Below are 27,911 nucleotides of genomic sequence, written 5' to 3' on the forward strand. Positions count from 1 at the left end.
TTATTTAGTCACCAAAACAATTCTGATAGTAATGGTATTCCTACTTTCCAGATAGGTAACCCGAGGTCTAGATAAAATAAGGGAATGGCGAGGGTCTCAAGCAACCAGTATTTGAGCCAAGCTGGAGCCAAGCTTCAGGCTCAGCCTGTCCGATGTCAGAATTCATGTTCTCGTGTTGTACAATTTGTGCAAGCTTCACTGTACGCGGCTCCTAGGACAAGTCCCTGCCTGATGATTAATAAACAGCTCACTCCCGAATGAGAAGTACAGACCTAGAAATACTATCTGTCAGTGTCTGTGGAAGCCCTGAACAGAGTGCTCATGACCACTGAGCTGTCCAAGGACAAGAGGTGAAAATCTGAATTCAGTGCTTTTCAATGTTGCTGGCATGTTAAAATGCAGGCTGCAATTGCTAATCACCTAGATGTGACTCGTAGAATTCTAGAGGTTTCGGCGTCAGAGCCCAGGGAAAGATATATGCGCTTACTTTAATTATTTGATATTTGAGGCTTAGGAGGATAAGATATGGTACTATGTTTGCCTGCTCCAGAATACACACAGGTAGGGTCCTCAGAAAAGCAAACAGCAGTCATCTTTATTTTTTTTAATTAAAAAATACGTTTATTAGGCTAATCCTATGTCTAATACAGAATTTGGATATCAATTTCTCTTTTCAGGGTTATTTAAAGCTTTAAAATCAGAGGCAAATCTTTTTTTTTTTTTTAATCTTCCTTTGCCCCATATAAAAATTTTCACTTTTTCCTTTGTTGAACAGTTTCTTTTTTTTTTTTTTAATGTTTATTTATTTTTGACAGAGAGAGAGACAGAGCATGAGCAGGGGAGGGGCAGAGAGAGAGAAAGGGAGACACAGAATCTGAAGCAGGCTCCAGGCTCTGAGCTGTCAGCACAGAGCCCAATGCAGGGCTCGAACCCACAAACTGTGAGATCATGACCTGAACCCAAGTCAGACGCTCAACCGACTGGGCCACCCAGGCGCCCCTACTTTCATGGTTTCTGTCTATGTTCACATTGCAGGAGTCCTCTTTAAAGGCCTGGTTACAATTCAGGATTGCCTCAATTTCCCCTGTTTGCCTAACCCTTGGGTATGATGGCTTTCCAAAGACAGCAATTCCACTCCTAAATATCTATCAAAGAAAACTGAAAACAGGTATTCTGTAGATACATGTACATGCATGTTCCCAGCAGCACTATTTGCAGTGGCCAAAAGGTGAAAATGGCCGAATATCCACCAGCAGATAAAGAGACAAAGAAAAGCAGTATATCCATACAATGGAATACTATTAAATCATGAAAAGGAATTCATATTATAATGTTGCTGAGCCTCAGAAACTATGCTAGGTGAAAACAAGCAAAGCAAGCAAGACACCAAAGGTTGTAAACTGTATGATTCTACTATGTGAAATATCCTGAATAGGTAAATCAATAGATACAGAAAGCAGATTAGGGCTTGCCTGGAGCAGGTGGGGAGGGGGCAATGAGGAGTGACTGCTAATTGGTTTAGGGTCCCCTTTACGGTGATTTTTGAGAACTGTATGTCAGTAATGGTTGCACAACATTGTGAATATACTAAATATTACTGAATTGTACCCTTTAAAATGGCTAATTATATGTTATAGAATTTTATTTATTTAAAAAAAATTAACGTTTATTCATTTTTGAGAGACAGACAATGCAAGCAGGTGAGGGGCAGACAGAGAGGGAGACACAGCATCCAAAGCAGGCTCCAGGCTCCGAGCTGTCAGCCCAGAGCCCGATGCAGAGCTCGAACTCATGAACCTTGAGATCATGACCTGAGCCAAAGTTGGCCACTTAACCCACTGAGCCATCCAGGCCCCCAGGAAGAATTTTATTTTGGTTAAAAAATACAAATAAAGAGAGGGTGCTACCATGGTCTATTGATATGTTTACTTGGCCAGGCTACAATCTACTGTTTCAACCACTAATCCAGGTATTACTGTGAAGGTATTTCTTAGCTGTGAATGAAATCCATAATCAGTTGACTGGTTACCTTAGATAATCTCCGTGGGTCTGATTCAATCAGCTGCAAGGATTTAAGGGCAAAGTGGCGATTTAAGCTTTGCTGAAGAAGAAATTCCACTGTGCACAACCAATGCCTGAGCGTTTCAGCCTGCACCTCCCAGGGGCCCGCCCTGCAGACTTCCGAGCTCGTGCCCAGCGTCCATGCTCCTGTAAACTCACTCTATGCGAGAAGTCTCAATATAGTACCTCCTACAGTTAGGCTTACTGGCTGAACCCTGACTGATAGGAGTGGGTTCTAAATTTGGAATATTTGGTATCCAAAAGCCTTCTGTTCTCTCTCAGCCAACTCTGTGGCAATCCCCTCAGAAAGACAGAAATCCTAAAGAAAGAGAAAATAGCTGGAAACAGTGTACTTTAGAATTTTAACTGCCCATAGTTCTTGGAGAAAAGGAAGGGCTACAATCCCATGGGATTATGACAGGTAGGTGAGGGCAATGCCCACAACTGAGGTCACGGGTGCTCAATAGAAAAATGAAGGAAATACGAGGATTTTCCCCAGAGATAATGAGCCCCACCAGCATTCTTTGCCATCATGACTTTCAGAACCTCCCTCCTTCCCAGCAGGAGACTGGAAAAGTCTTGCCTGGGAAATACAGCTATCCCAGGAAGAGTGACCAGAAGACACAGTTGAGTTTCTCTAATTAAAGGCCCGGCTATATCCTTCAGTGTGGTTCCCAATCAACACATGCTCACCATCCATTCTTAAATATGGGCAGAAAGGCCAGGATCACTAGAACTCTGAGGAAATCCTCTACTAGCAATGAAGGAGATCAAGTGACATAACAGAGAGAAAACAACTTGGGACAAAGTAACTACGCAGAGATAAGCACAACACAGAGACACACACATAAACACATACACACACAGACTAATATATTCAAAGTAATAAGAAAAAACTCCATGTTGAAACCCCATATTAGTCTGCAAGAGCTAAGCTTTGCATGTATAAAAATTTCTATTCAGTGGCATGGGGGAGGCTCAGTTGGTTGAGCCTCTGACTTCGGCTCAGGTCATGATCTCATGGTTCGTGGGTATGAGCCCCACATCAGGTTCTGTGCTGACAGCTCGGAGCCTGGAGCCTGCTTTGGATTCTGTGTTTCCCTCTCTCTCTCTCTGCAACTCCTCCGCCCATGCTATGTCTCTCTCAAAAAAATAAACAAGTATTAAAAAAAAAAAAAACATACCACTCAGACCTCAGGAGAACCGCTGTAGCAATAACCAAGGCCCCCACACCTTCTTTTTTTTTTTTTTTAATTTTTTTTTCAACGTTTATTTATTTTTAGGACAGAGAGAGACAGAGCATGAATGGGGGAGGGGCAGAGAGAGGGAGACACAGAATCGGAAACAGGCTCCAGGCTCCGAGCCATCAGCCCAGAGCCCGACGCGGGGCTCGAACTCACGGACCGCGAGATCGTGACCTGGCTGAAGTCGGACGCTTAACCGACTGCGCCACCCAGGCGCCCCAAGCCCCCACACCTTCTACTACATGGCAAAGTAACGTCCACAGGCCCCAAGATAAGGTGAGCCCCTTTTGGAATGTCAGATGTACACAACCTTTCCCATCCGGAGACTAAGAGCAGCTCATGCTACGTGCATTTGACACCGATGTGTTTGCAAGGTGCCTCTAATGGAAAGACCCCACTGCTCGGCATAGCTAGAAATGATATGCTCATAAACAAGGTCGTGACCCTCCACCCAGGACAGGAGGGGAACAGTATCCTGGCTAAAGATGGTTTACTTTGGATTCCTCCTTTCTCTGGGCTCCTAATGCCCTTAGAATCCAATTTCCATGAGTTAGAGATTAATCATTGTGCAATTACTGCTTGTGTGCACTTTTATGTCCCCACTCAGGCCACTGGATTTTCAAGGGCAGAAGCGACCTCACACCTTCTCCAGGCCTCTCTGCACACAGAGCTGCCATGATCAGCACCACAGCAGGGGCTGGTAAAGTGCTAGTCAGGAGGCTGATTGGTTCATTGTCACTTCTTCTCCAGCCTTACTTGGGTCAGCCTATAATACACCTGCTGGGATGGTGACCTTTGGGCTTGGCTGGGACTGCAAATAACGGGAGACCTGGTTGCTCATGTGGCATCCAAACCCTGGAATCTGGTTCCACCAAACTATTCAAAACCCCTCAACTAAGCATGGCTCAGAGTGACTGTCCAGGGTTGTCCAGGATCATTTCAGTTTTAGCACTGATAATCCCTCGTCCTTAGCAATCCCCCAGTCTCCCGCAGACGAGAGTGATTGTTCACCCTAGCACAGATTATAAAATCAGGAAGACGAACACAGGCGTTTTCCTCCTGCATTGAAAGCAGGCACTCTATCTGCCATACACTGATCAAAAGAACTGTATTGTAAAATACATATGGAGAGCCAACACGGCACAAAGGCATGTGCTGTGACATGGGTGTGATAAGAATATGGATAGCAAAAGTCCCTGCTTTCAAAGACCACAGGCTTCCCCAGGGAAACTGTACATACCCAGATAAGAAATACAAGCCTGCGAATGGCGAGCTAACTCAGGATGGGGAGAGATGTCTCGTGCAGAAGTGGACCGATGTGGATATCGCCACACTGAGAAGGGTCCAGGCTGGACTTTTCCACCATAATCCAGTCTGTGGCTCTTTGCCCTGTCCTTGAGGATCGGGATTTCACAAATGCAGAAGCAGATGAGCAGGCCTGGAGTGCTGGCTTAAAAGGAGCATGTAATGTATCAGCTTTATAATCCATTGTGAGGGGTGCCTCAAGTTAGTAAGTCTGAGCTCAGGCCTCACCAGAATGGACTGATTTCCCTCTGCAATGACTGGCCAATGCCACAACTGTGCCCCCCCCCCCCCACTCTCGTGCTCCTTTCCAGTCCACCTTATACTTCTACCCATCTACCCAGTGAATTACCCAAATGCCCCAATTCCTACTTCATGAAGGTCACCTGCACCTGCTCCCCCGTCTTATTGCTGTCCCCTGGTCCAGACTCTTGTCCTTTCCTGCTTGGAGGGCGGACATCTACTTCCTGTTGCTAGCGCTCCATCTTTGCCTTCTTCCTGCTGCCTTATTTGGTTTTACACCGCTCCTTCCCAGAATGCATCCCATCTGTTGAGACCACCTCTGTGCTTCAAGGGTAGAGTCAGGATGGTGTCTTCTATGACACTGCTCTTCAGGCCAGCTGGAAATGGTCTCTCCCTGAAGAATCCTCGAGACACTTATCAAAATTACTCATATTGTAATCATTTAAAAAAAAGCAAAAACTATCTTACCTACATAGATTTGTGTTTGATCATTTTAGGAGCAATGATCCCTAGGCTACCCCTCTTTAAAATATTCTTAGTTTCACTTAAAATCTTGCCTTGTACAGATTAAGTGCTCAAAAGCTGTGCATTGAATTAATTACCCGGGAATAATGCTAGGGAGTAATCTTTAGAATTCTAAACATTTATATAACATTAATATTTTAAGAGTGGAATGCCCTGTGCAAAGCTTATATTCTATAGAAGTATTCTGGAAAAGGCAAGGAAATAGACAGGAAAGCTAACGCATACATCCAAGTCTTGGGTAGATACCAACGGGTAGTTATTCGTTTTAAGGGATCAACGTAAGACATTTTTTAGGTGGAAAATTGACTTATTTATCCTTCCCCCTGGGAAGCAGGCAATGTGACTCTTCCTCAAACCTAAGGTAGAGAACACTGGCGTATTAGCTACAGGTGTCAAGTCCTGACACTGATCAGTTGGGAATAATCCTTGTGGAAGTGAAATGGAAAAAAAATGCAGGGATTCAGAGCAAATCTCTCCTAGAGGTGGATAGCCCATAATCACTCCTAAGTGTAAATGAACCTCATGCTATTTTAACCTGTTTTAATACTCCATTTATTATCCTTAATGGCATCTTCCAAAAATAAAACCCATGGAGACTACGTGAGTAACCAGGGCCACACAACCCTCCCTGTGGCCCGACTTTCTCTCCTCTCCAGGAGGCAACATCTAGAATTCTAATGCATGTCTGTTTGCCCTTTTCTCTTTCAGCTTCTAACCAAGTGCGTGCTTCTGGCCCCAGCAGTGTGGGAGAGGTAGCTGAGCGGCTGCTGCAGAGTTCATTACTCCATTACCCTGTCAACACTGACACTTATAACATTGTCCCAGATCCCCCAGGCCAAGGGTAAACAAGTCGATAGCAGTGCCATTGGCAAGGAAAAGTGATACCAGCTGAAGAAAATCAATAGGCAGGATGGTTGTATGATCTTATTAACAATAGCTGCTGTTTTCAAATACCACCATATGCCAGACCCTTTACACACATTCCCTCTTATCTTCATCACAAGTCAATACAGCAAGCATTACTACTACTTTACAGATGAGGAAACCGGGCTCAGAGAGGTGCAGTTAGTAGCGACACAGCTAATAAGTGACTCTTACAGGACTTAAGCCCCATGCTGTCTGATTCCAAACCTGTTAATTTTCCACCTCATGGCAAGGCACCACTGTAAGGAAGAAACAGAGTGTAAAGGGAGGCTGCAGATCCCCCTCCAAGATCAAGCTACGGCATATTGAGCAGTAAGGCACTGAGCCCATACAACTAATACATATCATCCATTGTTTGTCCTTCAAGGAACACCTAATATGTGCCTCCTGATAGAGTAGCAAGGAAGTAAAACCATCAAGACCCGTCTTGGGAACTTCATGACCCCCCCATACTGCGAACGGGAGAGGGATGGAGATGGCGACAACCTTTTGAACGATCAGACTGGATCCCAAACTTTTAAGCATAGTGGATCCACTAATTCAGCTCAACTGCTGAGAATGTAAATGTGAATACTATCAGGTAGGTTTGGCTGGGTTTAACTCTTAATTCTTTTAAGATGAATTCATCAGAAACTAAGAACTGGCTATTTACCAAGCATCAACGAGAGTCAAGGTTATAGAATACCATATTCATTGATTCCCCCCCGCCCCTCCGCCCGCCTGCAGGAAGACTGAAATGCAAGCCTTGTTACACTTCCCTCTTCCCTGGAAGATCTCTTTAACGTCTCTTTTATGTCTCTGGATGACATTAGAGTCTGGAGCCATTTTTCAAGAGAAAAGGTGTCGGTTTGGATAACACGGCCTCTTATATCATCATCATCGTCATCATCACTACTATTATTGCAAACATTTATTGACCTTTTTTATGTCAGCATCACGCTAGTCACTTTATCTTCATTATAACCTAATCTTTCAAATAGGAACAGGCAGTATAATCATAATACATGCCTATCTCTAATTGAGAAAAGTAAAGCTGAGAAAGTTAAGTAATTTGCACAGGTCAGTGAGTCAGCACCGAATCGTGCCTGGAACCCAAGGCTGATCCCAAAGCCTGACTTATGATAAATATGCTACTCTGTTGCCATGATTAAAACCTGCCCCTACATTCTGCTTTTAAGCCCACAACACCTAAAGATGTGAGGCTTGAATTCAAGAGTCCTTAACAGAAAAAAAAAAAAAAAAAAGAAGAAGATATGTACACTGTCTGGAATATCTCATGTCATTCCTTAAAACCCAAAATATGGAAGGACCGATTGGGAGCGTGAAATCTGGACTCACAGGGTCTGACTTTAAATACCAGGTCTGCCACTTGTTAAGTTTGTGATATGGGGCAAGTTGCTTAACCTCTGCGACTTAGTCTCATCTGTAAAACAGCAAACTCAACCTTCTTGAGTTGCTGTGAGGAAAAAAAAAATGAGTTAACATAAGAACTGAGATCGAGCACAGAGAAGTATATTATTAATTATAAAAATAATTATTAATTAGTATATTATTAATTAGTATATTATTGATTAGTGAGGAAAATGTAGTATTTACCATAATCTAAAAGAGACACTCTGAACCCTTGAAAACTTTAATAAAACCAAGATCACTCTGAGGACTTTCCTTTGCAAGAGGAAGAATTTCTTTTAAGTTTTTTAATGTTTATTTATTTTTGAAAGAGAGACAGAGAGCGGGTAGGGGAGGAACACAGACAGAGGGAGACACAGAATCCGAAGCAGGCTCCAGGCTCTAAGCTGTCAGCACAGAGCCTGATGCAGGACTCGAACCCATGAACCATGAGATCATGACCTAAGCCAAAGTCGGATGCTTAACCGACTGAACCACCCAGTCGCCCCGCAAGAGGAAGAGTTTTAAAGTAAGAGGGAACTTTATAACAGGGAGAGTCTGTTAATTTGATTGGAGTATCTATATGGCCTAGTAAACTGCATGGTCCATAACAACGCTCAGTTTTGTATGATAAAAATTGTCTGAACTTTTATTAATAACAATCATGTCAGGAGGCTTCTGGTAGACTCCAGGAAACATGCTTTGCTAACAAAGCTAGGCAAAGGTACTTCCTTGAAAGGGCCACCCCTCTTTCAAATAGATTAGAAACAGCTCCTGGGAGCTGAGGAAGGTCTACTTTTGGAAACAATGTATCTCAAATACCTTCCTTTCATTCATTTATTACCTACTAGTTTAGACAGAGCAAGCAATCGCATTGAACGAGTAACAAAGGGGCATGTGGTTCAAAGTGAATTTTTGCTCTTACAAGAAAAAGACTTGACTTTTTGCAGAGCAGCACAGAGCACGGAGTAGGTCTGGGTTCTTATCATGGATTCATTTCAAACACAAAATAAAATTGCATTTCAAATCAGAAGATAACGCACATTCCTTTTGCATGAGGTGAAATGAAATCATCTGTGGAAATTCTCTATGGGGAATAAAGGCCATCCATTGTTTTTAAAAGAAACAGTAGCCAATTCTATATAGCCAAGTTGCAGTTCAATATTGGCTATCTTGAAAATACAAAAGATACGGTGTGCATATTTAAGAAATTGGTATGATTACTGCCATCTGATGTTTCGGGATGCTTGAAAGCACATCAGTCACTTCGTGAGATCAGATAAGTTAATGAATCTGAAATATCTTATGACTCAGAGAAACACTATCACTTAAAGAAATTTCTGGATGCAGTCTGAGACAATGATACACATTCTCAGAAGTCAGAAAAGGATTGTGGTTTGCAATCTTTCTATTCACTGAGGAACTAGGAATGAACAGACACTAAGTAAACATTTAAGAAACCTATGCTTTCAGAATGAATGAATGAATTAGTGAATGGAATGAATACTTGCTTCAAAGTGAATACTTCCTCAAAGGAGTCTCTTGGGAAGCTATAAACTTGTCCCAAGGAAGGTAACATGCATGCATTTCCTTTTTAAATGTTTTTATGTATGTATGTATGTATGTATGTATGTATGTATGTATGTATTTGAGAGAGGAGAGAGAACCAGTAGGGAGGCACAAAGAGAGATGGGGACAGAGGATCCAAAGCAGGCTCTGTGCTGAAGCACAGAGCTCAACATGGGGCTTGAAGTCACAAACCACGAGATCATGACCTGCGCCAAAGTGGGACGCAGAACCTACTGAGCCCCCCCACCTCCTGGTAACATGCATGTCTTAAAAGAGCATCTCTCTCAATTAATACCTTTTCTGTTGTGACGCATTAGGACTGTCAATGCCCACAAGCACCATACAGTTACCCAAATCGTGTGCAACTTCTAGCCCTTCCTGTGTAACTGAATCTCCTCTCTCCTGCTTCCACAAAGCAGAAAGCACCTATGAAAAAGGCAGAGGCATTATTCAATTATTGTTGATTTTTCCTCCTCACATTCCATCACGCGTTCTGGGAAGAGTACCTCGGCCTCCTTTTGAGAAGACACCATTTCCCTATTCTCAGCAAATGTGGTTAATACTGTGTTGACCCCTTCACCCCCTCTAGGGCCATAGTGGACTGCTTTGTATTCAGGAACGGCCACTCGGTGTATTCTAGTGACTTGGACATTGTAGTCATCTGGGATGGTCACCTGACACAAATTGATCCTTTGAGATTCAATCCAGGACTTTCTTTGGAAATTGTAGAAATCAAAGGCTTTCTTTCTACCAGAGGAGCTGAAATGGTAGTATTTGAGCCCAGGGTTGCTGAGTCTACCTTTGTTCCTCTTGAAATTATGCCTGAGAATGAAGCCCCAGAGAAATGTAACCAGAGTCAAAAGTGGATCCAGAAACATAGAGTGACAAAGACTGAATCACGGTCACATCTGAGCTTCTGAATCCAGCTGTGCCTGAAGCAAAGCCTACACTCAGAACCCTCCATTTTTACCAACTATTATATTCTCCACTGTCACCGCCGCTTAGGCTGGTATGAACTCAACTTGCCCTTGAACGGCCCTAACCGATAGTGAGTGACACTCATATCTTCAGCCAACACCATGGTTCAGAACTGCTCACTCAGAACATGTCTGTGTGCCTTTTAGGAAGTTACCTTTATAGTTGCCTTTCCAGAGTCTTAAAACAGAACAAAACATCAGTCCTTTATGTTGCCACAATCTTAAACTGCTTAAACCAACATTTATTGAGTGTGTGCTAAATGCCAAATGCTTTGTATACAGGGTCTCGCATAATCCGTACACAGCTCTGTGAATTCAATGAATCAAGTATCATCAGCCTCATTTTACAGATGAGGCACAGGAGACAGATTGGAAAACTCCCCCACGGTCACATGATGGCAATTACAGGACCAAACACATGTCACTTTGTCCCTAAAAAGCTGAGCTTCTTACTTTGTTAATTTGGATTCTCACTTTAATATCAACTATACCAGATGAGTCATAAGGAGCCCCAACTGTACGAAATCAAAACAAAATGAAGGTGTATGCAGTCTTCCAAAATGAGTTCTTTGAAGCACCCACCTTTCATTTATATGCATAAATTCTGCTTTCCTTTCTAAAAATGGCAGCCATAATGCACTTCTACAATATGCTTGAGAGAAATTTACCGTAACACCAAGCAGGGCATTCATTCAACAATGGTCTGATGTTGCAGAAGACACACGGTAGGCTTAAAGATCAAAAGTGAGGGATTTGGATGACGTCAAGAACCCTGCTCTATAGACACAATCAAAACCCACTTCATTTTAATAGACTAAAAGCATCTGTAGGTGCTCACAGCTAGCCCTGCAATTTCCAGATTAGCTCAGTTTTATGCAGGTTAAGAAGGAATTCTTTCAATTTCTATATGGCTTCTTAGGACCAAGTGAACTTTGAAGCTAGGTGGGCAAACAGGCATTAGAGCACAAGAATAATGTCTCTGCCAGGTGTGAGCTTTGTGCTTCGAAATCGGCAAATAGGCAGGGTATTAGCAAACGCTGTCTGCATAAACAAACAATCCTATAAGCGTGTCCTGAGTGCAAATCTATTATTATCTATGCAGAATCTGGTGGCTACAGTTTAAAGGCAGTGCTTTGATTTCTTTCCACTTAAACTTTCACATTTTTCCATATCTTAAAAAGGAGCTACTTCCTAAATCTGGAGTGCAGTGAAGGCGGCTTTTCTCAGGGGGCACCTGGGTGGTTCAGGCAGTTGAGCATCTCACTCTTGATTTCAGCTCAGGTCATTATCCCAGGGTTGTAGGATTGAGCCCTGTGCCTGGTTCTGCACTGAGCATAGAGCCTGCTTAGGATTCTTCCTCTCCCTCTTCCCCTAGTCCCTGCTCACTCTCTCTCTAAAATAAAATAAAATAAGATGAGCTAAAATAAAATAAAATAAAATAAAATAAAATAAAAAAGACTTTTTAAAGAGGTAAATAATAATTACAGTTCCTTAATTATTACTTGTACCCAAAATAGTTTTTTTAAATGTTACAATCCAATTTAATGACATATCCTGGTACAGCAAATTTGGGGAAACCTGGACCAGAAAAAAAAAATAATTAAAACAAAACCAAAACCAAAACAGACAGTTTCTCTTAGAAGTGTAAAGATATTTTTAAAAAAATAATGTTTGTTTATATTTGAGAGACAGAGAGAGACAGAGCACAAGCAGGGGAGAGGCAGAGAGAGGGAGACAGAATCTGAAGCAGGGTCCAGGCTCCGAGCTGTCAGCACAGAGCCTGATGTGGGGCTTGAACCCAGGAACCACAAGATCATAAGCTGAGCTGAAGTCAGATGCTTAATCAAGTGAATCACCCAGATGCCCCGAGAAGGGTAAAGGTTTTTGAATTCCTAAATCTGTCTGAATGTCCACACTCTCATGCCCAGGCCAAGTTGCAGAGAGACTTAGAAGTACAGAGATAAGTCACACTATTTGAACCTCAAGAAAGCATTTCTATATTTTCTAAAGAATGAAGCTATTTTCCAGAATGAGATGATACTGTCCAAAAGGATGAGGTGTTTAAATACACACTTGTTTTTCCTTTTTTAATGTTAATTTCTCTTAAACCCATTGATGCAATAGTACCCAAGCTAAAAAAAGGTCTCCCTTAAAAGTCCAACGGTGTCAGTAAACCGAGGCATAAACCTAGCAACATTCCATGACTTCCCAGAGGTGAGCGCCTGTGATGCAGGTTTTAACGTCAACAATTATATCTGTTATTTTCATGGACTAGTTCTTGCATCACAGGAATTCTCAGGAAAGTGTTTTACTCATCATGGTATAAATATAGCACATACCATGGAGCACCACGGTTGGTACAGATTATGTACTAAATCATTATCCTCTAGAATGGTCAATTGGTCCTTCCTCTTACAGAAAGAAAATGAAAACAACAACAACAACAACAACAACAACAAACAAACTTGTTCTTGTATCACAATGGAATGCTATTAGTGGCACTAAAGAAAACTGAGGCAATAGATTTATTACCTTGTTTGCTCTGGGTATCTACTCTGAAAAATGCTTGCACATCTTTGCTTTAGAGTTGAAAATGTCCAACAGAGTGCCAGGCTCTTCTAAAACTGTGGAGTAGGGTTTCATTTGTCATCAATGTCACTTACCCATTTCCACACCATCTCTACCCAAACCCTCTATCCCTGCACCATGCTCTTTCTGATGCATTAGCCTTAATTCCAAAGAGTAGCCACAATTAGTGTCCTTAATGATGAAGTTTATGTTCACATCCTCTCCCTCACCACCAACTAGAGACTTCTCATAGGCCAGAAGCATTGAAGTTAAATGGGAGTCCTGTCTGTCATAGCAATTTGGATGGGGAGAGAGACCAGAAGGCAGGAGTGTCCAACACTTAGCACAATGAAGACACTTTACTGAGTATTATTTTTCAACCGTAACCAAGCTCTTTCCAATCTTTCCTCACAAAGTATCCAAAATAAAATGAGAAAGTATCCCTCAATGATTTAGTACCTTTATTTGAAGTTTCACCTTTTTAGTCTTATGTATTACAGGTTTAATTCAAAAGACAGGAAGACCACAGGAACATCCTACATGGTGACAAGATTAATGAGGGGATGCTGTTTAAACACGTGGGTGTTTCTAGAGTTTCCACTGCACAAATCAGGTGCTATGAAAAACAACTTGAGTTTTGTCATCATTCAGCTCTAATTCTCTTTCCTCCCAAGGTTCTTCTTATTTGTTTGCAGTGAGGATTATATGACTCTAGATACATTTATGGAGCTTAGAACATGTAGCATACTAGATATTCTAAAAAGTAATTCTGCTTCATTAATACCAACAAACATACCTTTACTATGTCACTGAGCTTGGGGAACAAAGAAGAATCCTAAGTTTTGGGGGGATGGGAGGACACAACCAAGTTGGTGAGCTATAAACCAACATTTGGGTTGTATCATGGGAAAATACCTGCACCATCCCGGAGAAGAACAGAAATCTAAGCTTTGAGCCTTTGCCACGTGAAGACATTGAACCTGAGACTCTCACATGAAGCTTTAGTGACAAGTAGACTAGAAAAGAATATCACCTCACAGCAAAGGGAATACACATAAAACCTTCCCATTTCTACTGTGGCTCTCAATTGAAAAATAAGCAACAAAAGTAACAGTAGCATGACCTACTATGATATTAACAGGAGCAGCATTTCTGCTGATACTTCAGTCACAGGCTTGCTCCCATTCAGGCCTGCAGCTCAAATTTATAGTCACTCTCTTTTTGGAAAAAAAAAAAAAAAGGGAGAACTTGAAATAATCCTAAATTGGTAGCACCTCCTGGCACCTGGCAGAAGAAAGTACAAATCTTGCCTGGACGAAAGCTTCCCAATTTTTGATCAAGGTTCCAACACATTAATTTCAACAAAATGTGCATGCACGTGCACACACACATGAGAGAACAGGAATCATATGAAAAAAATAGGAAAACAATTACAGATTTAGACCCCTACATACTTCAGATATTGGGATTGCCAGAGGCAAAAAATATATGTGTGTGTGTGTGTGTGTGTGTGTGTGTGTGTGTGTGTGTGTTGGCTATTGAACAGAGCTATGTTCAATAGTTATTAACATAATAATTAAAGACATAAAAATATAGGAACAAAAAAAAGAGTGAGAACAACAAACTAAATAAACAGATATGTTTGAAAAAGAACAAAACATTATTTTTTGAAATAAAGACATAATTTATGAAAAATGTTTCATTGAATGGGTTTAATGATATATTAGGGAGAGATGAAGAAAGAATTAGTGAATTTAAAGATAAAATTGAATACACTGCCCAGAATTCAAGATAGACAAAAAATAATACTTATTACAAAAGTATAGTAAGAAACATGAAGATAGAAAATCAAAGACTTATCTAGTGCAGGTCTAAAATAATTGAAGAGAGAGAATAAGAATGAAGCCCAATTTCACATGCTGAGAATTTCCAAGAACTAACCCATAGATATATGGGTAAATAGGACATATGAACCAGATACACAGATAACATGAGAACCTAACAGATAGAAACAGGAAACAAACACATCGAATGAGATACTTAACAATAATAAATCTACACCCAGATGCAAGGTAATCAAACTACAAAACACCAAAATAAAAGAGATCATCTTAAAAGTAGCTTGTGGGTGTTGGGGCTCAGGGTGGTCAGAGCACTTTCAAAGGTGGGACAGACTGACAGCCACCTTTTCAACAGTAACAGTAAAAGACAGAAGACTGCAGGGATGTGCTGGTAAGGGTTTAAAACTTGCTCCCCAGCAGCAGAGAAGCCCTGTAGCATTTCTGATTTCCATGAACAGTCTGAGTTTAGCCAATTTCAGCCTGAACTGTAACATCACTGAATGCAAAATTGGGCACAAGATGTATCTAACAAGCTCTTAGGAGCTTGTGTGAGCTGGCTCCATCACATACCTAAATAATTCTTTCAATAACAGAGGGGAAATGCCCTTCATTATTGACTTGTATGTCTAGCAAAATTATCTTCCCAGAAAAAAAGGTGAAATAAAGTCCTTTATCAGATGAGGGGACACTTCTACAACATAAATTCATAAGGATGTACTTCAGAAAGAAGGAAATCAAACCTGTTAATACGTAGAAAGTTGGAGGAGTGAGTAACAAGTCAAATAGTGACTGCCTCGGTAAATCAAAAAAGTATCTACATAAAATAATTATTATTACAGGAGGTAGGATGGAAATGAGAAAACAAAAACCAACAAAATTCAATCTAGAAGTCGGTCAGTGTTGACCGCCTCCTTTGACTGCCATTTTGCAGACTAAAATTGACATTTCTCAGACCCAACTGCATTTGGGTTTCTGGACACGTATTATGCTCTGGAAATTAAATAAGTTTATGGATTTGGAAGGCTGCAGTGAGAAAGGCGTCATTTTTATGCTTTTTCAGCTGTTTCTATTGGCAAGCAAACTCATGGTTACATGCCGTGTCTTCTACCATCACTTTTCAGAGATCTTTTCCTGCCTCCTGGGGAGGACTACTCCAGGACTGGGGCCTCAGTGGCCTCTGGACTCGAGCATCTCATCAGTGATGGCCTCAGAGTTAGCAGCTTCCCATAAATCCACTTGGGACGACTGATGAGTCATTCCAAAAGACTGCAACAAGAATCTACCAACAATGGAAGGGGTGCCGCCATTATGCAAGTAACTCATTTCTGGTGTTAAATGCATTCCTGTTTGAAATGCCTTAAAAGTTGAATGAACAGAAAATAAGGAAGCAGAAACAAATCCAACCATACGAAAATGTAGAGAAGCTTACATTTGCCAATTTATAACACAAAGCTGGCCAGATTGGATAAAGTACAAAATTCAGCCTTGTGTTCTGCACAAGATCATACAGAGGCTTAAAGTAAAAGGAAAATTAAGAGTATGCTTATCGTGATGAGCACGGAGAAAGGTACAGAATTGCTGAATGTACACCTGTAAGGGACATAATACTATATGTTCACCATACTTGAGTTTAATAAAAAAAGGAAAAAGGAAAAAAAAAAAGAAAGAAAAATTGAAAGGAAATACACGAGAAGGGACAGGCCATGCAAATACTAACTAAAAGAAAAGTGAATCCACTATATTAATAATAGACAAAGTAGATTTAAGCACAGAGAGAGATACTTAATGTTAAAAAGACCACTTCAGTATGAAAAAAAATGTTCATCAAGTTATAAAAATTCCAATCTTACATGCACCTCATAAAGACACTCAAGGCATAGAAGATGAAATTTCACAGAATTTCCAGTAGAAAACAAAAGAAAATCCACCATTATGAGAGGAGATTTCAATCCTCTTTCAGTTGTTGGTGAATTAATAAAGGGACTGAGCATCTGAGCAATCCACTAATTGGGTAGGTCAAATCCTTAATTTTGGTAAGTAAACATTAAGAAAATATAAGTAAAAAACAAACATTGAGAATTAATTAATTAGAACATAAGTAAACATTATCTTACTTAATTTCTATGTTACTTTGCCTTACCCAGTATTCCATAAAGTAGGTATAAATGCCAGCTCCCAACCCTGCCACATATGCCTGAGCAACTGCCCTACCAGAAATCTCGGTTCTAGATCTTACCTATGGTGAGCCAGAGGCTCCAGATTTGAATCACTAACCTGCCTGATGGAAATTATTTGTTTCTTCACTTATTTCAATGAAGCCCACCGGAAGAGAAAAGATGAGAAAACAAACCTGTGACTTTGCCCAAGGTGAGTGACCGTATGGCCCTGAATTCGACTTCTGGGGAAAAGTTGTAACTGAGTCGCAGGTGCTGATCTACCTGCAGGAAAACAGAAGACAAATGTGCATCAGCAGAGGTCTGCACAGAAAGGGCAGAACGCCCTCCCATCTGCAAAAAGTTTGGAAACACACACTGAGCAGACCCCTCTTTGGGATTTTTGTCTCTGGAGAGATGAGAAACGTCTCGCTAATTCTCCCACAATACACGTAAAATACTTTTTTCTTCCCTCTTGGTTAAATAAAGGCCTTCACACAAGTCTTTTCCCTGGGAAATTCTGTACAGCTTTTGACAGGTATTTATCTTCCCACTGAAATTTTCTCACCAAGTTCTTTGTTGCAAACAAGGAAACAAATGAAGCCTTCTTGGGAACGTGCTGTGCACGCCTGCCATTACACAGAAAGCCCACACTCATTCCCGAATTCCCCCTTTCTCCTCATTTGGTCTTTAGGGCCACCACTGCTCCCTTTGCTACAATGATTCTGACTTGGCCTCACTCAGGTGTGGACTGTGGGATTTTGCCCAGCAAATCTTTCAGGGTGACAGAAAGTTAGACCATGGGGAGGAGAGACTCACTGAACGGTCACCACCAACAGGAAGACCTCATAACCCCGCTTCATAGGGGTGAACAAAAGCCACCACTGGGATTTCCAGGACTTGTTTTGCACCATAATCCTTTAGGGGACTCTCCTTGTCTAATCCAGTTCCATCTCCTTCCCTGCCCCTCATTCTGAGGCAATGTTACCCATCCATTCTTACATTCTCAGCCTTTCTGGTCTAGTTTTCCCAGGATCTACACTGCACATTCACATGATGCTGTGCCTACAAAGGATCCTTTTTATCTTACAGTTTCATGTGGAAGGAAAAGGAGACTAAGACCCCTGCAAGCTGTGTGCCCAGCCCCGCTCTTCCCTTGGGGAGCAGCTGACCCAGGGGTGGTACTCGATTCTCCCAGATCCCATGGCCACGACTATCCCTCCGCAAATGAACCCTCCTCCAGGAACCTCTAGGTCCTGCGGTGGTTTCCACTGTGAGAGAAGTCACCGGCTGTGACTGTGGCTCATGGTTACATGCTTTATTACTATTTCATTTGTGAAATCAGACTGGAATCATATTTGCTATTTATTGAACTCTTGGTATGTATGAGACACCATATTGAAGCAGCTTTCAAAATACATGCCTCCCTAGAATACCGTGAGATAGGCATTATTACCCCTGTTATACAGACTGAGGAGATGATGTCCTAGAGATCCATAACTTGGGCAGGGCCAGACAGTGTCACAAAGCAGTGTCCCACTGTCATGTGGCCCACCTGTCACTCTCTATGGGGTTTGCTTTCCTTGTCCATCCCTCTCTAGATAGGGATTGTAGACAATCACTGTTTAATTTCTGGCTTTCTACAAAACTCATTCAACAAATGTTTGAATATCTACTATATGCCAAACACTGTTCTAAGTGCTCCCAGAGGCTACCTCCTCCAGGAAGCTTTCCTTGATGCCTTGGCTAGATCGGTTGACACTCTTTTCTGTCCTCATGGTGTCTTGTTTTTTCTGCCTCTAACTTTGCATTTAAAGTGCTGCATTATATTGGGGCGCCTGGGTGGCTCAGTCGGTTAAGCGTCCGACTTCGGCTCAGGTCATGATTTCACGGCTGGTGAGTTCGAGCCCCACAATGGGCTCTGTGCTGACAGCGCAGAGCCTGGAGCCTGCTTCGGATGCTGTGTCTCCCTGTCTCTCTGCACCACCCCTGCTTGCACTCTATCTCTGTCTCTCAAAAATGAATAAACATTAAAAAAACTTAAGTGCTGCATTATAATGATCTGCTTCTCTCTCCCTCCCTGTCTCCATAAACTGTTGCCTCTTTGAGAATTCATATATCTTACTGATATATGTTTTCTGTAGGACCTACTAGAGAAACTGGCAAAGTATCTCCTAACACAGGTTTGCTGAGTGAATGAATAAACATCCTGTATTGATCCCTTTTCTATCTTGAAGCTATGAGGACAGAGTCGGTCACAGCACCAGGATGTCTCTCACTGCCTGGAAGCTCCTTCACCTTTAGGTACAACATAGGGTTTTAGTCCTCACGGTCCCCATCCGTAGTCTGATTAATACCCATGGGTTCAGATTCAGTCCTTGTCTCTAGGAATGTTTTCTTCCTGCCCCACTTCAGAGCTCTCCCCTGCCTCTTCCACTGGCTAAAACTGCCCCCTCCAGCAGGTGCAGGGGGCCTCCCCTCATGTGCTCTTGTCCAGGTTGGAGAGGAGGTTAAAGTGGGTGGAATTTCCAGCTGAGTGGAGAAGGGTGGAAAGATTCGTAGCACTGAAGGTGGAGCTGAGATTGCCCTTGCTTCTGCCCCTCACCTCCTCCCCGGGCTCCCCAGGGTCAGCTTCCCATGCAAGTTGTCCCTAAACCTTGACAGGCCCATCCCCAGATGTCACACATGGGAGAGCTCACTGGTCAAGTACGTGAGTCCTCCCTATCCTGCTGTTCTGTTTTGGGGAACTTACTTGGTGGTTAGCACTTAAACCAGGTGACTAATGAAGGAGAGGCGGTGAATGACAATCAAAGGGGTTTTTCGGAAAAGATGAGTATTTGTAAAGGTTCAGAGAGGAAGGAAGATGGCTCACAGGATACCTGGGGCTCCTGGTGGACTATGGAGAGCTGGGGATGGGCTCCAGCCCTGACATGGGATGTGGGCACCTGAGCAGTAGTACTGGTTCAGCTGCTGGGTCACCGATTGGAAAAACAGCCAACTCATAGGACAGAAGCACACACGTAAAAAAGAGGGGTGCCCCACAGATACTTATTTTAGGGCCTCAGCAGTTATAATATGGGCTATTGGAATCATTGAGGGATTCAGTGGGAAATGCATTATTTCATCAGGCTTCCTTTTGTGCATTTTACAGTTTAGCATTGTGTTTGTGTTTCATTATAATTGGTGAGGTCCTAAGGGGTGAAGCATTGTAGTCCTTTAAAACAGCGGGATGTCTTAAGTTTGTCATCTGGACTACAGAGCCTTGTTGATCTCAGAATTGAGGATACCCAGTGGTCTTGTCAAGTTTTAAGTGAGATGGAAAAAGATGAAAATGGAGCCAACCTTTTCTGAGTACGTCTTACATGCCAGGCTTCATGCTTGGTCTTTCAGCTATGTACTTTCATCTAATCTTTATGAAAACTGAGCTTGGTTGCATTTGAACCCCACCCCCGCCTGTTTTTATTTTTCTTTTTTAGTACAGCAGTAGACTGAAGCTCAGAAAGGTGAGTTATAGTCTAAGATCACATAATGCACGTGGTGGAACAGGAATTCACACTCAAGTTTGTCTCCCCGTAGCGACGCCTTGACCTTGAGATTTTCATCTCTCTAAGGAAGGAACTAACTACTGGGTTTCAAAAGCGCCTGGCACCTCCTTCTTTACAGCTTGTTGAGCTGGCATTTTGGTAAGCTGGCTTAATCCATTTAATGTCATGGATGCATTTTAAATAAGAACACTGAAGTTCACCTCCACTGCCAGGACATGCTGGTGGGCACCTATACCTTAAAAAAACACTAGCCAAATTATAATTCTCAAATCATCACCAGGAACACTTGCTCCTAATTTCAGGCCCAGCCCCCATGACCTCCTTCTTGGCATCACAAAGAAAGAGAAGAGGAGGAATAGCCACTCAGGGCCCGGGAGGGCATGGAAGAATCTGTTTTTAGGTACAGGATGCCTCTGCTTGGTGGAGTATGGTGATGCCGGCCTGCCCTCTCTCTCTCACAGGTTCTGAGTAAGGCCTACACCCTGCTCCACACGGCCTAAGGGCAGGACTGGTGATCAGTAGGAGCCTACCTTTTTCTGTTTTCACTGAAGAGTTCCACGCAGGGAGGAAGAAGAGATCTAGCTAGGGCAAGAGGGGTGGGGGTGACCGAGAGGCAGGTGTGTTGTGTTCCTGCATCAATAAACTGAGTCCAAGTTCAAAAAAAGTCTAGCTCTAGTTTTTTTCTGCTTCCTCAGTGTGTTGGGAACCATATGTTATCAACCAATACATGCTTATTGTTGATTGTTAAACTGATTGGTAGAGATCCTCTTGATGGAGAAGAGAAGGAAATACCTTCTATTGTCCTCCCACTGACCTGTCTGCATCTTTCATTTGTGGAAAGAAATACAGGAAATATAAAAAAAGAAAGGAAAAAGGAATCATATATACACATGCCCACCAGAATGTGCCCGTATGTTCCATCAGGACCCCAGTCAAGATATTCACACAAGAAATCTTTATTCCCATCCATTTGATCCTCCAATCTTGCCTCAGCCCGAACTTTCTCCAAAGATGTATCCCCCTATTTCAAGAATAAATTCTAAAGGTAAACTCATTAAATTATAATCACTCAAGGATTGTTTTCATACCATATATTTGACAATTATTCCTGAACTTCTACTCAATCAAGCAAACTAATAGTCAAACTTGACTTCTCCCATAGCCCACACCCAAAAGGGCACACAATGCTACTGATGTTATTTTTCACATCTTTATCTCTGTGGTTCTGCCCACTGCACTAATTGAGGCCCTCATAATCTCTTTCTGGCTGGTCTCTATCTCATAATCAAATGTATATTTCCATGCAGTGACCACAGTGAACCCCCTGAAAATGAAAATCTAACCATGCTACATTCCATGACTAAAATCCTATGGGAAACCTTCTTCACAGGGTCAATTTGATCTCCCCCACATAGTACATTAAACCCTATGGAATTCATTCATTTCATTTATAAATATTTATTGAGCACCTGCTTGACAAAGTGGGAGTTCTATGGTAATGAAAAGAGAGAAAAATCCCTGTCCTCTAGGGGAGAGAGAGAGGACAAAAAATTAGATAAATAAATCATGCTGAATGTTAGATAGTGTTCAAGCACTGCAGGATAGAAGTCAAGGGGCTAGGTTGTCCATATTAAATAAGGTGATCAAAAATGGCATCATTAAGAATAGTTTTGGAGCGCCTGGGTGGTGCAGTCGGTTAAGTGTCTGACTTCAGCCAGGTCACGATCTCGTGGTCCGTGAGTTCGAGCCCCGCATCAGGCTCTGGGCTGATGGCTCAGAGCCTGGAGCCTGTTTCCGATTCTGTGTCTCCCTCTCTCTCTGCTCCTCCCCCATTCATGCTCTGTCTCTCTCTGTCCCAAAAATAAATAAACGTTGAAAAAAAAATTAAAAAAAAAAAAGAAAAAAAAAGAATAGTTTTTAAAAAATTTTTTTAATGTTTATTTATTTTTGACAGAGACAGAGACAGAGCATGAGCAGGGGAGGGGCAGAGAAAGAGGGAGACACAGAATCCGAAGCAGGCTCCATCCAAGCTCTGAGCTGTCAGCACAGAGTCTGACGCGGGGCTTGAACTCACGAATTGCAAGATCATGACCTGAGCCGAAGTCAAATGTTCAACTGACTGAGCCACCCAGGCGCCTAAGACTAAAGTTTTAATACAAACTCTTTGGCCACTGTGTTGAGAAAAGCTTGCAGGGGAACAAAAAGTGAAGCAAGGGCCTATCTGTCAATTAAGATGCAACTGTAAACTCTAATAATCCAAGGAAGAGATGAGAGTAGCTGGGGCAGGGTAGACGCTGTTGATCAACATGATGTGGCATGTGAGAGAAGAGATATCTGAGATGACACCATAATGTTTAGACTGGGAAACTGCAAGCATGGAGCTGCCACGGACTGAGATGGGGAAGATTATGGGGGTGGTGAGTGTTTGGGGTAAGATTCCCAGAAACTTAGTGTGGAATATGTAATGTTCAAGATGCACAATAGACACTCAAATAGATAGCCAAGCAGGCAGTGCTAGATCTGGAATTCAGGGAAAGGTTTAGAGCTAGATACACCTTTGGAATTAATTCATCAGCATCCCAGCGCATTTGAATGAAATTAGACATGAAATGAGCGTAGACAGAAAAGAAGAGGAGTATGAAAATGAGTCCTGTGATGTTCCAGTTTGAATGATGATGGGAGGGCAAACAAAGAGAAAAGAAGGAGCAACCAGCAGATGCAGTAGAAACAGCAGGTGAAAGCTGTGTCCTACAAGCCAAATAAGAATGCGTGTCAAGATCAGAGGCAATTGCCATGTCAAATGCCAACGAGAAGCCAAGTCAGGAAAAGATCGCTGGATTCTGTACGACCATTGGTGTCTTGAGAAGTATAATTTGACTCCAGCACAGGGAAAAATCCTTCTGTGATGTAGGTTTAAGAAAAAGGAAGGGAAACTCAGAAGACCAAGGAGGTAGACATTTCCAAGGACATGGGCAATAGACTGAAAGAGGAAACGGAGCAGTATATGAAGTCAGAGAAGACAGAGGTTTCCTCCCTCGACCTCGAGAGCGTTTTTTCTTATCATGTTGTATGCAAATTATTATTTTATTTATTATTGTAATTATGTTCTTAATGCAAGCAATCTTTGCATGTTTATGTTTTGAGGAGCCATCCAACAGAACGGGGAAATGTTGACAAGGGCGGGGAAGATATGAAGGCTGGAGTGATGTTCTTGAGTGGGGTCTGACACCTGGCCCACAGGTGGTGGGTCTGGCATGAGCTAGAATCATTGCTTGCTCATATTCACCCACATGAGGGAGATAGAGTGCCTGGACACCTATGCAGGAGGTGGGTAAATAGGGTGGAGAGAGTGTACGGGGGTATTCTCTTCTGGATGCTACATTTCTCACAAGAAAGAAGAAAAGAAAGTCATCTTGCACAAGGGAAGATGGGGTTGTAACTGTTGGGGTATAAGGAGACAGAAGGAGGTTTTAAAATTGTCATCTAGGAGATCAAGAGAGTGATGGATTAAAACAATAAAGGGGGATTGCTGGGCAGATGGAAAGGCTCACCTGAGGACACGATTCTGAACAGGATGATCTGGACTCTGCATGTTCTCTGTTGTGATGTTCCCTCCCCTTCTTGCTGCCCTTTATAATGAGACCCCAGGAATTCCAGAGTGCCTGCCACATGCTGTGCTCTTCTGGACGTCTCTGCCGATGCTCACGTGGACCCACCACATGACCACCTCCTTCTCTCTTCTCCACTTAGACAACTCCTCCTCGCCTTCTAAACTAACTAGAGTTAGGAGTAACTTTCTCTAAGAAACAGGTACTTCTATCCAGAAGAGATCAGTGTTCTCTTCCATGCTCCCAAAGCACCTGTACACACTTCTATCCCAGCCCTTGTCAGTCTCTTGTGATTCCTCTTCAGCTGTGCATCTTCCTCTTATACTCAAGTTCAGGGTTATCAAACCTGATTAGGCTTCAGAATCACCTGCTACCTCCCCTGCAAAAACATTTCTGATTAAGTAGATCTGATGTAATGCCCAAGAATTTGCATTTGTAGCAAGAACTCAGGTGATGTGGATGCTGGTAGGAGGGGGGGAGCTCACCGTAGTTCACTTTTGTCTAGTTTGTCCAAGGCTGAGCCAAGTGTGGTTGATATCTATCCCCAGGACTTGGCTTCACACTTAGCTCAGGGTAGAAGCACAGAATATTTTATTGAACAGCCAAAACATATTTGGCTGAATGAGAAGAGAAGTAAGGTACCTGAATGGTAAGCTCTCTTCCCTCCCGGTTAATCTTCAAATGGTGCAACCTTCGGTTGGCAAAATTCTCTGCATCCATATTGAAAACATGGGTCTCTTCCTTGCTTAGCTGATAGCGAACCTGTAAGCTTCCTTGAAAAAAAATTAGAAATTATAATTAAAAATAGGACCCATAAAATGAAAAAATATGATCAGATTGTCTTTTAGTTGATCATTACTGTTTTCTAGGGACCTATGTCTCAATCTTTTCATTATTCAAATTTTTAAAAGGCATTACATATGCTATTACTATAACATCTGGGTCCACATGGAAAATCCAGAGTATAGGTGCAAAATTTGTGTGCATTTGTGTGTGTGTGTGTGTGTGTGTGTGTGTGTGTGTGTATAGAAACCACAATGCCAGGTTGGAAAATAAAACAGTCACAAGTCTATTCTGTAATTGGGCTGTGAAAACTTTAATAGCAGGGATTCATTTTCTATTCTCTCTTCAACTCCTACTACTTCCTATAATTCCTTTTCTTCATAATTGCCTTCATGAAATTTCAGAATACATGATATGAAATCAGACTGTAAAATAATCTAAGCCAGAATAGAAGAAAAAGTTTGGCCTATGAAAGCATTACCCAACAGAGTCCACCAATATCACAAAGTCTACAAGCTAATGCTGGATTTCTTGGTTTGCTCTCTCCTTTTAGCTCTGACCATTGGATATTTCCAAATATTACTGTTCAACTATTACTGTTTACTTTTTTATCCCTTAAACATGAATAATAGTTCTCTAACAGTAGCATATTTGGTGCTGAGAGGAGTTGAGCAGGAGTGGTAGTGCAGTGTAGACACAGGGCCACAGCCAGGCTCCGGTAGGGAAGTGCCCACCTTGTGCACCTGCGGGGTGTTGGGTGGCATGTCCTTCCAGACTCCTGGTGTTTTCATCTTGAATTCAACCCCATAAACTAAATCAGCATGTGACAGATAATTCTGTGTCAGGTATGATGGTGAATACCACATTCCTTGAGGGCATTTGGACTCTTACCATCCCATTGTCTGGGTAATACATATGCATGTACAGATTCTGCATACATATTCTGGATGCATTTGTCCATTTTAAACATAGCTTCTATTTTATACATCTTTTCCAACACCTGCCTCACAACCATCCACCTTAGATGTCAATAATCTCATAGTGACTCTGTCTATCAAAGTATCCTGAAGCTTCCCCAACATTCCAGTTTATATCTAAAATACCTCAACAAGTTCTTCCAGAGCCATGCAAATATTCATCTCATCCTCTTAGGAGTTTTGATGGAATCAATGCCTTCTTCTGCTCCTATAGGCCCTGTGTTCATCTCTATTCTAACAGGTACTGAGTTGTATTATCTATCTCTTACCTGTCTCTCTTACAAATCTATAAACCCCTTGATGATCTGCACATATCTTACTTTCCCAGTGCCTGGCATATGGTAAATAATCAGTAAATTTTGAAAGAAGGAAAGAAGGAAGGAAGAAAGGAAGGAAGGAAGGAAGGAACGAATGAACGAATGAAGGAAGAGAGGGAGGGAGGGAGGGAGGAAGGTCAAAAAATTCAGTGGGATCTTGAAACTTTTTACATCTAAAGGAATCACTTCCCTGAAATAGTACAAATTTAGGTTGTACTTATTCTCAGTAGGTCCAGAGACCAAAGCATTTTTCTTAGAAATTGTTTTGCCCTGGTATTTCTTGACTTGGAGTTGGGAGAACATCTGGAGAATAGAAGAGTTGCATGCCTAAGGAATTAGATAATTCTTGAAGGCCTCCTCTAGAATGTAGTAATGTCTGCACTAGTTTATCCTTCTGCATCAGAGTCTCTGATGTTTTAGGGAATTCATTCAGGTTTGAATTCCCACCATCTGTCTTGAACCTTCTGTCTCTTGTTAGTATTTAGGGTTCTATTTCTTTCCCACACATCTGGATTTGCTTTATATGCCTAGTCCAGTCGTTTTCAAATTGGTTTCAAATTAGAACACTGCATTCAAATGATAGTGAACGCTAGTATAGAAAACAAAAAAATACGGAGCTTCTTGAGCTGAAGTAGGAATGGGAAGCTGTCTCTAGGCTGCTGCTGCCACTGTCCTCTCCCACTCCACCCACCTTCAACCCACAACCTCATGTTGGCCAGCAGAACTCTTCGGTTTTCCAGGAGTGTAGTGGAAAGCCTCTACAAAGTAACAACTCGGCGTACCAGGATTTGGTCACATCTATTCTGGACAGCTTTGTATCAGTCCTCTGTATCCCATAAGACACAGCCCATAGAACACTCTTTCTCTGCAGTCCTGACCATTGGGATCCCACACTTCAAATACCCATAGACCCATAGGTTTGATAAGCTTACTGTTGGATTTGTATAGACATTAAGTTGACCAATGCCAGATGCTCTGTACATATCTATGTGGATGTAATTGGCTGAGGAGAGAGAAGCCATGCTCTCCTTGGGAGATGTTGGACCTATTTTCTTACTTTCCTTTTTATTTTTTATTTGAGACAGAGAGAGAGAGAGGCAGAGGGAGAGAGAAAATCTTAAGCAGGCTCCATGCTCAGTGTGGAGTCCAATGCAGGGTTCAATGCCACCGTCCTGGGACCACGACCTGGGCTGAAATCAAGAGTTGGATGCTCAAACAGCTGAGCTACCCAGGTGCCCCCTCTTTCTTTTTTATTGAACGACATACATTTTATTCTCTCTCGACAATAGTTCTGGAGCCTAGAAGTTAAAAATATTTCTTCAAAGGCTCGAGGCTAGGATACTCCCATGCCTCTTCTTAGTTTCTGTGAATCCTGGCAATCCTTGGCTTGTAGATGCGTCACTCTGATGTCCTTTATCTTCACATGACCTTCTCCCTGTGTCTCTCTGTTGGGCCTATTTTCAAAGCTTCCCAATACTCAACAAAGGATACCATATACCATTTAGCAAGACATTTTATTATTCATATCCTGCTTGACAATTTCCTTCTCATAAAAATAGAATAAATATGAAGTGGAAACTCAAACCTGTAAAATCCAAAAAAATTTCTAGTTGAATGCCTTGAGCCAAGCCTTTGGGTTATGATGCTTGCATCTCAGTTATTCAAAAACATTATTTCTTTTTCTTTTATTTTACTGGTTCCCACTTTCCCATTCTTCCTTCTCTGTCTTCCACACAGCCATGAGTGGGAATAGTGCATATTTTGCTATGTGACTCTAGAACTAAAAAAAAAAAAAATTCCAAGCCAAATAAACTAAGGGTTGTCAGAGGGAGGTGGGTGGGGGGTGGGCTAAATAGATGATGAGTATTAAGGAGGGCACCTGTTA

At 42.0% G+C, this 27,911-nt stretch overlaps 1 protein-coding gene across 1 annotated transcript in view; it reads right to left on the reverse strand.

Moving 5' to 3' along the window:
- Positions 1-27,911, reverse strand: part of CNTNAP5 (contactin associated protein family member 5) — a 777,640-nt gene that overhangs the window by 30,827 nt on the left and 718,902 nt on the right. Inside the window, exons 18-19 of the mRNA XM_040474651.1 lie at positions 24,592-24,722; positions 16,994-17,081 (exon numbers count right to left, since the gene is read on the reverse strand). Coding sequence (XP_040330585.1) covers positions 16,994-17,081; positions 24,592-24,722 — 219 coding nt within the window. The remainder of the gene's footprint in view (positions 1-16,993; positions 17,082-24,591; positions 24,723-27,911) is intronic.

The sequence above is a fragment of the Herpailurus yagouaroundi genome, unplaced genomic scaffold (assembly GCF_014898765.1).
Source record: "Herpailurus yagouaroundi ecotype Mexico unplaced genomic scaffold, PumYag 140, whole genome shotgun sequence".
Classification (NCBI taxonomy): Eukaryota; Metazoa; Chordata; class Mammalia; order Carnivora; family Felidae; genus Herpailurus; species Herpailurus yagouaroundi.